At 47.1% G+C, this 17,006-nt stretch overlaps 1 protein-coding gene across 2 annotated transcripts in view; it reads right to left on the bottom strand.

Moving 5' to 3' along the window:
* Positions 1 to 2,425: 2,425 nt before the first annotated feature.
* Positions 2,426 to 17,006, bottom strand: part of CASQ2 (calsequestrin 2) — a gene marked incomplete at both ends in the record, with an annotated part of 63,417 nt that continues 48,836 nt past the window's right edge. Inside the window, 5 exons of one of the 2 annotated variants that reach the window (XM_081224550.1) lie at positions 2,426 to 2,644; positions 3,604 to 3,678; positions 5,593 to 5,693; positions 16,400 to 16,454; positions 16,704 to 16,712. In XM_081224550.1, the coding sequence (XP_081080676.1) occupies positions 2,426 to 2,644; positions 3,604 to 3,678; positions 5,593 to 5,693; positions 16,400 to 16,454; positions 16,704 to 16,712 (459 nt within the window). The remainder of the gene's footprint in view (positions 2,645 to 3,603; positions 3,679 to 5,592; positions 5,694 to 16,399; positions 16,455 to 16,703; positions 16,713 to 17,006) is intronic. The other variant, XM_081224549.1, reaches the window with a different exon arrangement.

Below are 17,006 nucleotides of genomic sequence, written 5' to 3'. Positions count from 1 at the left end.
TTAAATCCTTGATTTAACTATAAAAATGGGGTTACATTTACACTCCTTTAAAGTATTTGTGTGACCCTGGGAAAATTACTCGAGGCCTCTGTGCCTCATTCAGTTTCCTCATCTGTAAAATGGGGAAAATAACAAAACTCATCTCATAAGATCTTTGTAAGGATTAAACGAGACAATACATGTGAAGCATATAGCATAGTGCTCTGGGCACATACCATTCAATAAATATCAGCTGAAAAAGTTTTAGACCAATAACTAAACAGCACTACTACTTACAGATAGTACTAGTTTAACACTCAGTGCTTCTAGCACAGGAGCAGCATAGCATGTTAAACTTAATGCATATTACTCAGGCCTGTAAGAACCAGGGAATTTTCCTGGGCTGGGAAATAGACCACTTTCATGACAGAGCACATTCCTTGGCTATTTGAAAGGTTAGCTTCAAAGATCACTTTGAAAACTCACCTCCCCTGGAACTTATTTGGGCCTGTCTGGAGGGCAACATAGCCCAGCTTGGGAAGTGTCTGCCTTGTTTTGTGAGGCGAAGGGATAAAAATAAGGAGGCCTTGGAAGCACTGTGATCCCACAGTGCTGATCAAACAATTATTCACCCATCAGTTCAACAAATGAGTATCTACTTCATGCTGAGCAAAGTGCTAGGTGTTGGGGATACAACAGTAAATAAATTCCTTGTCTCCAAGGAGCCTGTGTTTTAGTGAAAAGACAGACATACAAATATGTGCTACCATTTAAATGATGAGTGCCAGGATTTGGGGTATGCACAAAATGCCATGGGAGCAGAGGGGAAGGGGACCCCTTCAGACCACCCAGGCAATTGGACAGATGGTGATATTAATCATTTGAACTGGGGCTCCAAGAAGAGGAGAAGGAGAAGTTTAGGGGAGAAGGTAATGAGTTTGGCTTTTGTGATGTTGTCTGAAGCACTTGTGCAACATCCAAACCAAGATGTCCAGAAGCAGTTGAATGAGTGAGTCTAAAGCTAAGGAGAGAGGTCAAGGTTAGAGACCCAGACTTGGAAGTTATTAGCTGATGGACATGGATGATAAACTGTCTTGGAAAAATGTTAGAGCTGAGTGATACTGTGGAAGACTAACATTTAAAGGACAGGCAGAGGAAGAGGGGCCAGAAAGGAAAACGAAGAAAGAATAGAGAGGAAGAACAGGAGTCCAGAGAGAATGAGCAGAAACAAAAAATCAGGAGAGGATGTTCAAGATAGTCTCAGTATTTTCAAAATATAACTTTAATGACAGAGTTAGGTAGCTACTATTCCATAAAGGATTGCCCTATTTTCAAAGAATTTGCAATGTCTTACACGTGTGTTAAAAGATTGAGAAAATAAATTAGAACATTATAATGCACACTTAACACTAAAACTACCGAGCACAATATAACTTTTAGATAGTTTGGAAGGCACTGAGGGATTTTTTTCAGTGCCTCAGGGTATCATTATGAACTCTAATTATTATTGTTCTGTTCAACTGTGGGAGCACTGATAGATGGAGAGTTAATTGCCCTCTGGATAAACCAACTTTGAATGGGAAGGCTGCCTAGGAGCAAAAGAGAGGGGGTATCAGGGTCCCAGCTCAGGCTAGGATGCCAGCTGACCCAATCAGAGACCTAAAGCCATCAGAAAGAATGAAAACAAACCCCTGTGTGTCTATGCGAGAACACTCACCTAGAGGGAAGTTCAGAGAGCAAATCAACCTCCCATCCCAGTATCCTAATATACTAGAAATGATGGTGACATCAGTACACATGTTTTTCAAGACCTACCTCTCAATAGCCATCCAAAGGTTTGGATCTGAGTTCATAATGGTCAGACCTACACTTAAAATAAGTTTAATAGAACCACGAGAAGCTGATTTATAAACTTGTTTCCAAGCCTGAGCCTTCCCTAAGAGGGATCCTCTTGGCTTTAGGAGGGATCCTAACTGATGTTGTAGGCATGGGGGCTAAGTGGATTGTGTGTCTTCCCCGGGCTCTGGTTATAAGGTCACACCATGCTTGTGAGTTAGCAAGCTGTGAATTCTGTTACTGCCATAGTCAAAGACAACAAGTAAATTTGAGTCAAGGTGTTAGGGGATTGCTCTCCCCAGACTGCCAGATTCGGGCACTGCCATGGCCACTGATGATCTGGCAAAGAACGAGAGTTTTTTCATGACAATCAAGACCGTCGACATGGGAAAAATTCCCCACTGTTCTTGCTGAGTGGGATTGCTGGATTTAGAAAGGCATTTGCTGAGTTGCACATCTCCTGATGAGAAGGAAGTGGGAAAAGTGATGTTGGAAAAGGGAAACGAGCTGGCTGGACGTGGGCCAGGGCTGCTTGCTGCTACCTTGTGCTGTCTACATGGTGGTGGGTAGCTGTGCTTTTGTTTTCATGAAAATCATCTGGAGTTGGGGGCTAGTCATCATCGTCATCACTGTCATCATCATCCTCTTCGTCAGAATTGTCATTGTCATCATCATCATTGTCGTCGTCATCCTCTTCATCCTCTTCATCTTTGTTGTCATCATCCTCAGTGTTTATCTTCCCAGAAAGCACATCCTCAATCCAGTCTTCCAGCTCCTCAGCTGTGGGCAGGTCATCACCATCTGGAATCTCCATCCAGACACTGTCAGCCTGCAGCCAGAGACAGAATGAGTGAGTGCACGAAGGATCAGCAAGGCCAGGGGGTTCCAAGCAGCTGTGCTGAGTGGGCTCCAGGTCACTTACGCTTATCAGGAATATGTGCACACTGTTAAATGGAAATGCTTAGTTGCAGAATGGTGTGTGTAGTATCCTGTTTGTGCAACATAAAAGGAAAGGTGTATTCCATTGCATATATATATTTTTTTCTATTGTATGTATATATAGCCAGTTAGCAATGTCCTTTTACCCTGTTGGTAGATGTTCAGTCACCTGGGAAATTCTACATTTCTTTTATTTTGTAAACTACTTTTAAAATTAATAATAATAATAAAAAATAATAATTTAAAATTCTGCTTAAGTTAAAACATTTTAAAACAGAACAGTAGGATACAAGGTGAAAAGCAAAAGTATTTCTGGCTGCCCTAACCCCATCCCTAGTCTCATTGGTGGTAGTTTCATGGCTGTCCTACCAGAAGTTTCATATAGATCCTATATATCATATATATCCATATATTCATGAACACACACACACACACACACAATGGTGATTGCCTCCATGGGCTTCTGGACCACAGCTGCCCCATCACCCATTGAGCAATAACAACTCCTGGTGTGGGTTCCCTTGTGTAAAGAGACCTTGTTGGGCTTTGGAAGAAAATACAGGATAGTTTACTTGTGTGGAAAGTTCTAAATAGTCAGTGAACCAGGTCAGGCTGGCTCCAAAAGCAAGGAAATGTGCCCATGGAAGAGAACCATGGAACAATAGGCTGGGACCGGCTCAGACTAGGACTGGGCCACACTGGCAAGTCTCCTGAGCTTTGGCAAGGCCAAGGGTCCTGCTCATTTCACACGGGGCCAGACTCCTATATGTGATCTCATAGTCTGGGCTGCATGGCAGAAACCAGGGCAGGCTGAGGGTATCCGAGCAAACTTTCATGAGGTATACTCACATCTGTAACATTCACCACTCCAATCTGTGGCTTGAATAGGTCAATCTTGAAAGTCTTTTCCCAATAAGCAACAAGCTGTAGCAACAAAAAATAAAATTAGACAGCAGGCAGAAGCCTGCTTCTGTTAAAGCCACTTTTTGTGGCTGGACCCACCTGCCATCCCATCACAGTAATTAGGTCACCATTGGTTAAAGGTCTCCAAAACAGCTGTGGGCACTGAGGAAATTGAAGACTTGGCCCCAGCGTTCAGCACTTTAAATAAACATGAAAAAAGAAGTCATAACACAAACTGTGAAAGCATGTAATATAAAAGCTTCTACAGCTGTAAGGAAGAATATTACAGAGATAGTCCAAAGCTGATTCCCAAGTTACTTGTGGCTCTTTTACAGTTTATGTGTGGTGAAAGAGCCATTTCCCTCCACCTCTCTTGCAATGTCTCACTTAAAAGTCCCTTACTTTGCACCACTCTGCTCGTGAGATGCCCGGGAAAGCAGTGGTGTGCTGTAAGTGGGCACACGAGTAAGAAGAGGGCTTCTTCATTCAGCCAGACTTGGGTTCCATGAGGACTAATCTCTGACTGGGGCAGGACTAAAGATGTAAGGGGCCATGGGGCTAAGAAAATGGAGATATTCAGTGGTAGAAAGTCTCCCAAACATGGGACTTCCCTGGGGGTCCAGTGGTGAAGAATCCGCCTTCCAATGCAGGGGGCGCAGGTTCAATCCCTGGTCGGGGAACTAAGATCCCACATGCTGCAGGGCAACTGGGCCCTCGTGCCACAACTACTGAGCTCTCACGCCTCAACGAGAGAGCCCGCGTGCCGCAAAACTGCAGAGCCCTCGCGCTCTGGAGCCCGCGTGCCACAACTAGAGAGAGAAAAACCTGCACACCACAACTAGAGAGAAACTCGCTAGAGAAGAAGCCTGTGTGCCGCAACTGGAGAGAAGCCTGCACGCCGCAAGGAAAAGATCCTGCATGCCTCAGTGTAGATCCTGTGTGCCGCAACTAAGACCCAACACAGCCAAAAAAAAAAAAGAAAGAAAGAAAAAAAAGTCTCCCAGACAATTATATGGTCTCATGGGGACTGGAAGAGTATATCTACCACTTACAGCTTTAACCTCTCCAGCTGTCATTCTTTTCACCTGTAAGATAGGGATTATAATAGTCTGTACTTCACAGGGTTGTTGAGAGGATTGGACGAGATGATGCATGGAAAGAATTTACCATCGTTCTAGGCAGATAGTATATTAGCTACCCTCACTATCATTACCACTGGGCTCATGTACTGTACAAATTCTGTTTATTCTCTTTAAAACAAAGCATAATCAAGGCTTCCTGGCCATTGATCACTGACCCAGCAAGAGTTTGGGCTTTAAGGACCTGGGAGAACATGCTGAACAAGACAGGCAGGGTCTCTGCCCTCCCTGAGGGTTTTTTTTTTCTTGGCTGCGAGGCTTGCAGGGTCTTAGTTCCCTCACCAGGGATTGAACCTGTGCACCCTGCAGAGGAAGTGCAGAGCCCTAACCGCTGGACTGCCAGGGAATTTCCAGCAGAGGTTGTTCTTAACTCTATGCAAAATGTTCATCTCTGAACATTTATTACTTAGTAACTCAGGTTGCCTCACAGCGATGGTCCCCACCCAGAAAATGAAAGAGGTTATAGCAAGGAGTGGTGTGGTGGGGGGGTGATGGGGAGCTATGGAGCTGCTGGCAGAAGATTTTCACCCAACACGCTTGAGTGGGCCCTGCAGAAGGACTTCTGGCCTCTAGGGGGTGAGAATAATAAGTCTAACCATGTCAGGTAGGCACCAGGCCCTAAGTTTTATGTTGCCCCAGGGGCTAAGATCTCCCACAGTGTGTGGGGACAGCCACTGAGCTTCTGCAAGTGCCCCTCCTATTTCACATCCTCCTTCATGCATCCAGGTCTCACACTAAACACAAACATGAGGCTGTGAAGGTGGCCAAGGACGGGGCCCCAGTCTGAGCCACTCACCAGAGGAAAGTCATCTGGGTCGATCCATACAATGCTCAGGTCAGGGTTGTCCGTGTTGTCCCGAGCAACCTGCTTCAGGATCTCCAGGAACTCGTAGCCATCTGAAGCAGGATTCAAGAAGGTTGAGTAAGCCCTGTGCATATATGGCTTCTAATGTGGAGAGCAGAGTGCCGTTTTTCCACAAGTGTTTCTTAGACCATTTGGTGCATACCCTCAATTATAGGATTATTCTATAAAATGAGTCAGATGAGAACTCCAGCCACAAAGTAGCTTATTCAAAGGAAACAATAAACATTTTGAATAAAGAAATTGAAAGTTTCCCAGGGAAGTGTCTGGTTGTAACTGAAAGCTAAGTTCCATTTGCTAAATTGCATATGAAAATTGACCAGCCTTGCATCAGAAAGTGCAACCCCAGGACAGAGAAACTCCTGTCCGGTCCTCAGTACTCTGTGCCATCTCTTAAAACTGATAATTTATTGATACTATCCCTGAGAGTTCCCCATAGCATTTGCTCTTTGGAGCAAGAACATTTAGCCTGGATCCTCAGTTTTCTACAAACTGGAGTTCCTATAACCTTCAGACTAAGTGGGCTTCTGACTGACAGTTGGTTTCAAAGCTTTGAGATAGTAAATAGGGTTCCCTCCCCTCGTCACCATTTCCCTGCATGCTCTGCCATCCCTTTATTCAATTTGAAGCATTCATTGCCCCCCAGGGGAGGGATGATTCATAAGAAAAGCAGAGACAAGCCTCAAAAGACCAACTCATAGCTTCAAGAGCACAGACAGCCTAAATCTTGAAGAAATGAGAAAGATGAACTTTATATCATAGACAAAAATTTTGGAAGAATGTTTAGTAAGAGAAAGGATAGCCTAAACCCTCAGCGTCCCTGCTCCACTCCCAGCTAGAAGCAAAGAGTTTAGATTCTGGCAAGTCCCTGAGAATAAGCTCTGTGCCTGTGTGTATGTGTTTGTGTGTACATGTGCACGTGCTCGAAAGCAAGCCCATGTGTCCATGTAGAGAAACTCCACAGTTTCAGGGAGTCCCAGAGTATAGGGGATTCGTGCTTTGTTTTAAAACTCATGAAAATGGAAAGACCTCAGATTCTCTTGGCGAATCCTCTGGTGCAGGAGCACTAGGGCAGAGAAGAGTGTAAGGAGGCCCCACCGAGTTCTCTGTGGTTTTGAGGAACACGGACAAGGCTAGTGGAGGGGGCAGATCTGAAGATGTCCAGCGGTTGGGATGAAGGGGACCAGTGGTGACCCTGGCATAAAGCTAGAGTCCAGACAGAATGACGGACTTCTCTGCAGATGCCAGCATGGATAGGTGATGATTATAACTCTGACCAGATGCACACTTCACCCATCATACCTGAGAACCAGCAAGACACCAGATCCCGAGGGACGGTAGGTGGGGGAGGGGAGACCATTAATTGTCAGACCCAGTTTCCTCCATCCAGTAGTAAAATTTAGGTTCAGTTCTAGAAAATAAAGTTGTATCTCTTGCATAGATGGATTTGTGGCCTGAAATTTACCTTCTATATAAGCAACTAACTCACCCACTACTTAGAAATTCAGTACAACAACTGCTCTTTCTTTGTAAAAGTTTCCTTCTTTTGATGGGGGCCCCAGCCATTCTAAGCCCCTCTCTGTGGCCTCTGTTGGACACACCTCTCCTCTCTCCAGGCACCCTAGCCTTTGTTTGGCTACCTGGGGCCTCTTGGGAAAGTTTTTTCTCTGCACTTCCTCATACTTAACATATTCTAGGCAAAATGCACACTCTTCTTAGGAGCTCTGCTTTGAGTGGGTGTAGTCTCTTTAACTGTAGCTAAATCACACTAAAGATTCAGACTAGGCCCCCTCAGGCCTTGTTACCTGGAAGGCAGAGCTACCCTGCTACTATAGAAGAGGGTCGTTATGGCCGGCAGCCCTCTCCAGCAGAGATCCGGGTGACCTAGGTGATTTTTCCATCTATGCTCTGAACTATATGACAAATTTGATTGTAGGACAGACACTTGAGATGGATGGGGCCTTGTGTTTTAGTGCTCATTATCTATTACTGTAGGGGTTGGGGTGGAGATGGGGGTGGAGGTAGGGATATTCTTCTTGCTGCCTGATGTGTGGCCGAGAAAGTCAAGTCCCTCCAGAGTGCCACTGGCTGCTGCTACTTGGACACTATGGATCTTCCTTCTCTGGGTGTGTCGCCATGTCACAGGACAGGGACTATGGTGCCACCTGGGTTATCTGTGGATTTAAGTATCATTATACACAGACTGCAACAGGGGATTTCTCCTCAACAGCTTCAGTGACTGCTTTCAGCAGCCGAGAAGAGACGGATGATAATAAATAAGGTGATGCTGCCAGTACTCTGGAAGAGGAGAATCACATGTGACAAATCGGAAATTCACAAAGAGGATGACATCCAACCACACAGACCCGAATTCAGGTAGAAAGTAAACGTGAAGTGCAAAAGACTAACTCACATAAAGGGAAAGCAGAAACTGTCTAGGCACAGTGTCGTAGAGGGAGAAGATCTGCACGGAAGCCGAACACACAAGATGGCGTTGTGGTTTTCTGACGGAAAAACCCACATAACGGGATTTATGAATAAGAATGTACATACAGGGATCGTTTCTATGTTTTAGAGCAGGTTTGGAGATGAAAAGAGAAAGATTGAAGGAACAAAAACTGGGTCCTGCAAGAAACATCAAATGGATTGGAGTTTTTACATAAACAAGAGAAGTCAAAATTGTGGCTTAATGTCTGTTTTCAAGAATACAAAAAGTTTTTGTGAGGAGGATGCTCCTTGTGTCTATGGAGGAGCAAGGAAAGCTCAAAAAACATGCCCAGAATAAATTAATAATTGAGTTGACAAAAGCTGGGGAAGTTTCTTCCGGAGTCAAGGGCAGCTTTTTGGTGCTCAGGATGATGGATTTTATAATGGGCATAATCCTTCTGCATCCCTGAATATTTCCAAGGACAGAACAGAACCTGTTCTTTAGGGAGGGAGCCCAGCATGATGTTCAAACACACGGGCACTTGGGGCAAACAGTCCAAATCCTGGGTCTGCCATTTAGAGTGTGACTTAGGGCAAGTTATTTAATGTCTTGGTTTCTCAACTGTAAAATGGGGATGATAATAATAGTACCTATTTCATAGAATGACTGTTAGTTAAATGTGTTAGTGTCTCTATGGCACATAGTAAGGTTTAGCCATTATTCTTCTGAAATGCTCTGACATTCTTCTGCTTGAATACAAGGAACCTGGCCACTCATCTGTTCATTCAATGCATATGTCTTAAGTGCAATGATCTGGGCACAAGGGGGCAGTTAGACACAGTCGCGGCCCCGTGTGTCAGAGAAGACATACTCCCAGGCAGTTACGCCAGGAGGTGGTGTATCATGGAGCTATTCCTTCTGGCCCCTGTTGCCGACTCAGTGACTGAAGTCTGCAGGGGTGGCTGTACCAGGCGGTATGACTATGAGAACCTCGCCTCAGTACATGGTTAAAGCACGGTTTAATTACTTTGTTTTAAAGTCATTAAGCTAATCTGGATATTCCTGATCCAAGGCTCACAAGCCCCATACCGTTCCCCCCATTATTCCCCAGCCTTGAACATACACCTGTTGGAATGGATTCTCATCCATCTGGAAAAGCGGAATTAAGGCAATCACACTGGCCTCACATGGATTCAGTCGCTAACATTTTAAGTTAGAAGTTCAGTTTCCTCTTAGGGACAGTAACTTTTTCTTTGTAAAACAGGTGAGCTGGAAAAGGGACACATCCGCTGTGGACCCTCCCTTTTTGACCAGGAAGGCAGGTGTAGGAAGCCACATTTCGCTTTTGTAATTGAATGTGAAGCAGAAGACAGTTCACAGTTGCAATTATATGAATGAATGAATGAGTTTGAAATTAATGACTGTTTCCTTTATCAGTGATATACCCAGCTAAGAGGGCTTTTAAGATTGTGGCCATGTAGCTCTCAAAAGGAATAGCCCATAATTTTTTTCAGAGGTAGGTTAAGAAAAAAGAGGAAATATTATTTTGAAATTTGTAGGCTAGCAGTTATTTCACCATTGAAACTAGAGGACAATTCTCTGCAGTCATTAGTTAGAGAAGCAGCCATTTTCAAAGCCAGAAGGGACTCCCAAACATCCCACAGATTCAGGTAGCTGTATAGCCCCACCCAGAACATTTGTCTGTCTTCTCTCTTGAATGTTTCCAGGGCTAAGCCCCTTGGACCTCCCTAAAGGTCCACTATAGAGTCAATAACCCAGACAGACAAGAGTCGTTTTCTTGCATCCAGCTGAAATCTCCTTTTTTCTCAAGAAGTTCATCTCCCAACTTCTTCCTTTATGAACACAGGACATTGTTCTTTACATGCAGGAAGTCTGCGATCATGTAGCCCAACTTTGATTTTATGAGTATTTCTTGAGCATTTACTGGCTACTGGCTACTGAGTCCTTTTGTATTTAATCTTCACATCTAGTCCTGATGGAGGTTAGGAAGATGTTTTCATCTCCATTTTAAAGAGGATGAAGTTGAGACACAGGGAGAGTACTTGACTTGCCCAGCATCGCATGCCAGCAAGTGGCAGAGCTAGGATTCTAACTCAGGTCTTTGGTCTGCAGGTCGAGAGCCGTTTCCACCATCCATCTGTGGTCTCCACATGCTACCAAAACTGCTGCATCTTCTTGCTCGAATTTGTGCTTGAGATCCCAGTGCCCAGTGTGAAAGCTTCAATGTGAAGGAAGCAAGGGCAGGGGCATGGGGAGACACCAGGGTGGAGAGGGGGGCTGGTGGCCGGCCCCTGCCCTCCCCCGGAGTAGTCAGGGTCCCTTCCCCTCCTTCTAACCTGTTGCTAAGCCACACACTCGCCAGCTACAGCCTGTTTGGTTGGCTGTCTCAGCGATTTCCCTGAGTGCGCCTGGAATCTCAGAGATGGCCCTAACTCAAGAAGAGGGGCCCGGTGCTGTGAAAGCTGTGACTCTGTCCCTGCCACACGGGCCTGGACCCTGAGATCCCACGACCCAGGGTCGAGGGCTCAGGATGGGCCAGGTTTCCCACGGCGAGCCAGAGACCTCTGGGAATCACATCCTGTGGGAGGGGAAACCGGTGATTATGCTCTCCTCCTTCCCAGGCAGAGAGAGCCTGGTGGGAATGAGGCTGCACAAGCCCTGGGGGACCAGTTCCAGGCCAGTCGCAGCCATGTCAGGAGCCAAGGCCTGTCTGGCAGAGACACGTGTGTCTCAGACCAAGCAGTGGCCCCGAAGTAACAGGCCCAAGCCCTCAGCGTGCTGCCCACCAGGCTCTTACACCATCCTCTGGACCCAACCTCGGGGACTGGTGGTGTTCATTCCATAAAGGCACTGAAAGACCCTCCCTGCCGCCACACCATGTGCAGTTATGGGAGTCGGGGTCTCACCCCTGGAGACAGGCCTAGGCTTGGGAAGCCGGGCTGTTTGGCCCGATCCTGTGGCTATTGCTTCTATAGCAGACGACACACATAAGCAGGCATCACGCAGCTTGGAAGTTGTGTCTGGAGTTTGAAGACCCTGCACGGGTCACTTAACCTCTCTGGGGCTGCCATCTCATCGTCTGAAGATGGAGAAAACAGCTCCCTTATTACCTTGGGGACTCATTGATAATAATGATACCGCTGCGGGCTTCCCTGGTGGCACAGTGGTTGAGAGTCTGCCTGCCGATGCAGGGGACACGGGTTCGTGCCCCGGTCCGGGAGGATCCCACATGCCACGGAGCGGCTGGGCCCGTGAGCCATGGCCGCTGAGCCTGCGCGTCCGGAGCCTGTACTCCGCAAGGGGAGAGGCCACAACAGTGAGAGGCCTGCGTACCACAAATAAATAAATAAATAAATAAAAATGATACCGCTGTTACCATGTGTGGCATTTGCAGAAGAAACTGCAAAGATTTTCTGTCTTTCTTTCCCACTCCATCAACATTTAATTCATTTCAAGTGTTAATGAGAGGGATTCATTTTTTCATCGGCAGGAATGTTCTGAGTGCCCACATGTATTAGACCCAGGGCCAGGTGCTGGGACACGAAGGTGTGGAGGGCAGTCACCTGAGAGGTCCCCTCACAGACAGGCCCACTCAGTAAGTGTGGAAGTCTCAGAAAGCTGCGGCATGGCATCTGAAGCTGGGCCCTTTGGGAGCCTAGGGAGGACAAGGTTGGGAGCACCTCCCAGACAAGGCGAGTCACCCAGGCACCTGTTAGGGTGAGACATCCACTTAGAACAGGGGGACATTGTGTGGGCCCCATGGTCCCAAGATGGCACCTGCGACATCAGAACACCCTGACACTCCTTACTACAGCCCTCCTTCTCTGCTGTGTCTCCTAGCTCTCGGGGCCCAGCATTGGTGGAAAAGTCCAGCGGTACAGCTTTGCAATACAGAGGAGCATAGGTGGTAGTTATAGAGCTTGGGCTTGGGGCTGGACTGCCTGGGCTGGAATCCCCGTTCTACCAGTGATTAGTCACATGACCTGGGGATGCTACTTAACTTCTCCATGCCTTTGTTTCCCTATCTGCATATCGGGGAAGATGATAGTGACAGTACCTACTGCATACAATAGGGCAGCTGTGAAGATTAAATGTGCTGATATTTAAGGGCCGGAACTACGTTTAGCATTTAGCAAGAACCAAATTTTAAGTTTGACAAATCAAATTTAAATGTGGAAGCTCAGTTAAGCAGTTGCCTATTTGAGGCAACAGGTGTCAAAAACATTTTCCAAGAAACCGAGGCTGTTGAAACTCGGTTGGAACAAGGGCTTGGAGACTTTGATTCGGGGCCCCTCACTGGTTGTGTTCCACAGGCGCAGACGGCAGTCGGTTCGCGCATTTCCAGCTTGTTAGTGCTAATATTGCCAGTGCCCTTGGAGGATATCCATCCGGCATGCGCTCACGTAGAAACGCCACTTTGTGAACCGTTCCGACTGTTCTAAAGAAGACGTCAGCCTGATGCAGACACATCTGGGGGCGGCGGGGGAGACTAGTTCATTTTCAAACCTGTCAAACAGTAGCTCTGGCGGCATTCTGAGCGCAGGAGCTGAGAGGAGGCTGTGGAAGAGGAAGCCGGGCCGCACCACAGGGCACCGGGCAAGACCAGAGAGCTGGAAATGTCCTTCCCAGCCAGGCCCGCCTGCAGGGGCAACGGGGATGAGAGCTCACCGCAGAAGAGACCTAGCGATTACGCTCAGGGCCGGAGAGCAGACACTGCAATCCTTGAACACAAGCTCTCGGCTGCGAATGTCAGAACCGCTGTGAGAGTCCTTGGGAGACCCGAGTCACTCAGACCTTTGTTATTGCTGCTGCTGAAAAATCGTAGATTCCAAAATCGGAAACATCAGTGGGGAGGAAGTTTGACTTTTCTTCATTGATCGGGCGCTCAAGCTTCCAGATGTCTCCGCTCGCTCTCTTCACTCCCTCTTCTTTCTCCTGCTCTCTCGGCTCCCTCCGCCCCGATTCCTTGCAGCGGCTTTGCGCATGCCCAGAGCCTGCAGCTGGCTGGGGAGTCCTGGAGATGGTAGTGTGGTCAGATGGACAGTGACCAGAGGAGCCAACCAGAAATCTAAGCTCCTGTGTCCGCTGTGCCTCTAACCGTGTGATCTCAAGCGCGTCGTTGAACTTCTCTGGGTCTTTCAAATGTTGGAGGTGCAGGGGGTGGTAAAGGACAGCAGAGAGGAAGGAGGGCAGGCTAAATGGTCACCCAGACGTCCTCAGGGGTAGTACTCCGAAGGACCGGCAGACACAAGGCAGGGCCTTGTGGTTCAGGGTGCGGCTGGGGAGCCAGACAGCGCTGAGCTTAATTCCAGCTCCACTGCTTCCCAGCCAGTCAGCTGCTCTGGGCCTCAGCTTCATCAGTTGTAAAGTGGGAATAAAAGTAGCACCTCCCACATGGGGTTGCTATGTCACCTAAGCATACAGTAAGTCACCATCATCATCACCTTCTTCCTCAGAATCATAATGAATTCAGAGGTCAAGAAAGCCTGATAGAATTTGAATCTTGGCTTGGATACATCGAGTGATTTGGGCAAGTCATTTAACCCTTAAGAATCACTTTTCTCATCTGACGCTGGGATGATAATTATTATGCATATATCACAGGGTGGCTTTAGGGACCAAATAGGACCACCTCCATAAAGCTCACAGCACAGTTCCTCCAGACTGTTAGCTCTTTAAGGAGAGCTGTATTATTTTCCTGGATGTATGACCCATTTTCTTTGGCGAGGGGTTTGGTTGGCGCAGTGGGCCACATGTAGCTTGTTAGCAAAAGCAAGGTATATGAGGAAGTACTGTCTGGGTAGGAATGAAATTCCTAGTCCTGCAGCCAGGCCCCTCTGGCTTGGTTACACATCAGTGACCTGAGAGTAATGACTGACTAGTCGCAGAGTCAGGGACTTTCACGGAAAAGCCTTTCCCTTTCGCAGCCCTGAGCAGGCCAGGTCCCCCGCCCCCGCCACCCCTCCCCCGCCAACCCCCCCCCCCAGGAAAGATGCTGTGAGCTCCTCCCCCTCCCCCCACCCCTAGCGCATTTCTCCCAGCTTCCCAGTAACAAGCCCCAGCTTGGGCTCCTTTGGGGCAAGACACAGCTTCGGGCCCAGGGGTGTTTGTGCAGGGAGGAGGTGGAAGTAGTTTCTGGAGCTTGATTCATTACAGCAGCAATCTCGGTCAAACAGGTTCTTGCAACCTCTCGGAGGCCTCTTTGTTCCATTGTTCCAGAAAGCCAGACAGGCCTCCCCGCAATCCTGGGAGGGGGAGGGGAGGGGGGAGAGGGCGGGGGAGGAAGCCCCCTGGAGTCTGGCCAGCAGGCTGCTGCTGATGGCGATCTCATCTCTGTTCACACAACACCAGGGATCCCATTCTTTTTGATTATAGCTTGTAAACCTTGGGCAACTGGCTTTCTTTGCTATTTGCTTCTCCAGGGGCTGAGGGGTGGCCAGAATCTGTGGAAAAAAGCTGGAAGCATACTGGTATTTTTTTTTTTTTTTGGATGCAGACTAGATTTTCTTGAAGAGTTTTTCCAAATCTGCAAGTCAATGATAGGAAAACTGGGATATCAATGGACATTCAAAAAATTAATGAAAAAAAGGGAGAAGGAAGCTTTCAGATAATTTCCAGCATACATTTGTTTTTCATACAATGGAATATTATTTGGCCCTAAAAAGGAATGAATTATTGATACATACTACATACAGATGAATACTGAAAACATTATGCTGAGTGAAAGATGCCAAGCACAAAAGGCCACATATTACATGGTTCCATTTATATGAAATATCCAGAACAGTCAAATCCATAGAGACAGAAAGTACATTAAGTGGTTGCCAGGGGGCGGGGGAGAAGGGAATAGGAATGGCTGCTAATGGGTATGGGATTTTTCTGAGGTGATGAAAATGTTCTGGAATTAGAGAGTGGTGATGTTTGCACAATTTTCTGAACATACTGAAACTGCTGAATTGCACACTTTAAAAAGGTGAATCTTATGGTATGTGGATTATATCTCAGTTTTAAAAATTGCATGATAAAACCTTTGGGTTTCAGCCTGTAAGAAACTATGGAGGCTGATAGTGTGTTACCAAAAAACAGAACAAAACCCAAAAAACTACTGGTCAGACAGTGAAGAATTGGGCTCAGTCTCAGTCAGTCATCTGCCTATCTAATCATCTGCCCGCAGGCATTTATTGAGCACTTACTATGTGTCAAGGCATGGGCAAGAACCAGGTATATATTGATGAATGAGACAATCTGTCCCTCCTTCATGGCCTCCCTCTAGCTCATTGTGCCCTCTTGGGCAGTTTGTTGAACTTCTCTGACCCTTTGTTTCCTCATCTGTCCCTATGAATGTATAAGAGGCTGAGGTCCTAGGAAAATACGACACAATTGTATCTTACCTGGAACAGTGGTTCCCAACCCCACGGTGCATCAGCACTTGCCTCAGAGCCCCGTGAACTGACAGGTGTCTGAAGGCCCTGTTTCAGTCAGCCCCAGGTGGCTTTGTGGCACTATCCGGTTGGGAATCCCTGCCCAGGCACCTCATAGTCCAAAGCCTGACAGCTTAGCCATCCTAAAGGAAGTTCCCTGCCTTCTCTGGTTGCATTCTGGATTGTCCCATGTCTTCCAAAACACACTTCAGAATCACCACTTACACCTCCCTTTGGGGACCCTTTATTCACAGAGCACTGCTGAGGGGACCCGGCATTTTACCACCTGCAAAATTAATTTTTCCTGCACTTCACTTTCCACTGGCGTTAAAAAGAGTGAAACCAGGAAAAAGTTCCAAAATAAAACAAAATTACACATCCATTTATAGGGTCATTTTGTACTTTAGAAATAAGCTGCTCATTCTGCCTAGTTCTCATTATTTGGGGGAATATTTTCTATGAAGTTTCCTAAGCACAGACAATATTTTTCAGACCAAAGGGTACATGATTGTTATTTTAAGGTAGGATTGTGATTCACATAGGCTAGGTCACAACATTGGTAAATGAACTTTAAATGTGAACAGATGTTTACACACACACACACATCCTTAAAGCTAGGGCGTTTTAATATCCTCAACCTCAGTACTTGGTGCTTCTTCCTAGTTGGGCAGGTAGGCAGAATGAGGTTCAACGTTCTGTTAGCTGTGTGCACGTTGGAAAGTGGAGTCGTCCCTAACAGGTGACCACCAGGGGGCGCCCGATACCTTGTGGTTGCGAAAAACTGGAAGTGACGGAAGAGAGGGTGAGGGCTGACAAAGGTGAGAGGTCAGTCAGGCTTAAGGTGCACAGGAGCAGACAGGGGGCTTCCTACCTGGATCACTTCTTTCCGCAAAGGCCACAATGTGGATCCCGTTCAAATCATCTTCCTATGGGAGAAAAGAATCAAAGTTACTCCCCTAGGTAGAGAGGTACCAAGGACAGACTCAGAGGCTGGAATGGAAATGGGAGGTGGTGGAGGGGGGTGGACGCAGGGCCACAGAAGAGCCGAGCAGGGCATGCATTCAGGACAGGAATACTGATGAGCCCCTGCGAGGAATGTGTGGAGTTTGATCAGTGGGTTTGCAAGACAGGAAAACACCAACTGCACACAGACATTAGCACTAAAGGGGCCTCACCCCGGTGGTCTGGTGGGTCCAGGAGAGCAGCAGTAAAAGGCAAAATGAGGAAGAATGTGAGCCTGGTTCATCAGGAGCTCTGAGGGCAACAAGCATTCTGGACACAGCTCAGTAAGTGCGCATGTCCGTCTGTGTTCTCAAGAACTCACCGCCAGCAAATACAGTCGGCGATATACCAGATTATGGAAACTTCCGAATGCTGCTGACAGATCCTGAAGCTGTCCCCAAACAGGCAGCAGACAGGACTCTATGCGCTAAATTAGGATGTGGGTCTGTTTTGGTCACACGAGGATCATATGCAAG

This window comes from Mesoplodon bidens (assembly GCF_964165515.1).
Source record: "Mesoplodon bidens genome assembly, chromosome: 2".
Lineage (NCBI taxonomy): Eukaryota > Metazoa > Chordata > Mammalia > Artiodactyla > Ziphiidae > Mesoplodon > Mesoplodon bidens.
This window is presented reverse-complemented; position numbering and strand designations above follow the sequence as displayed.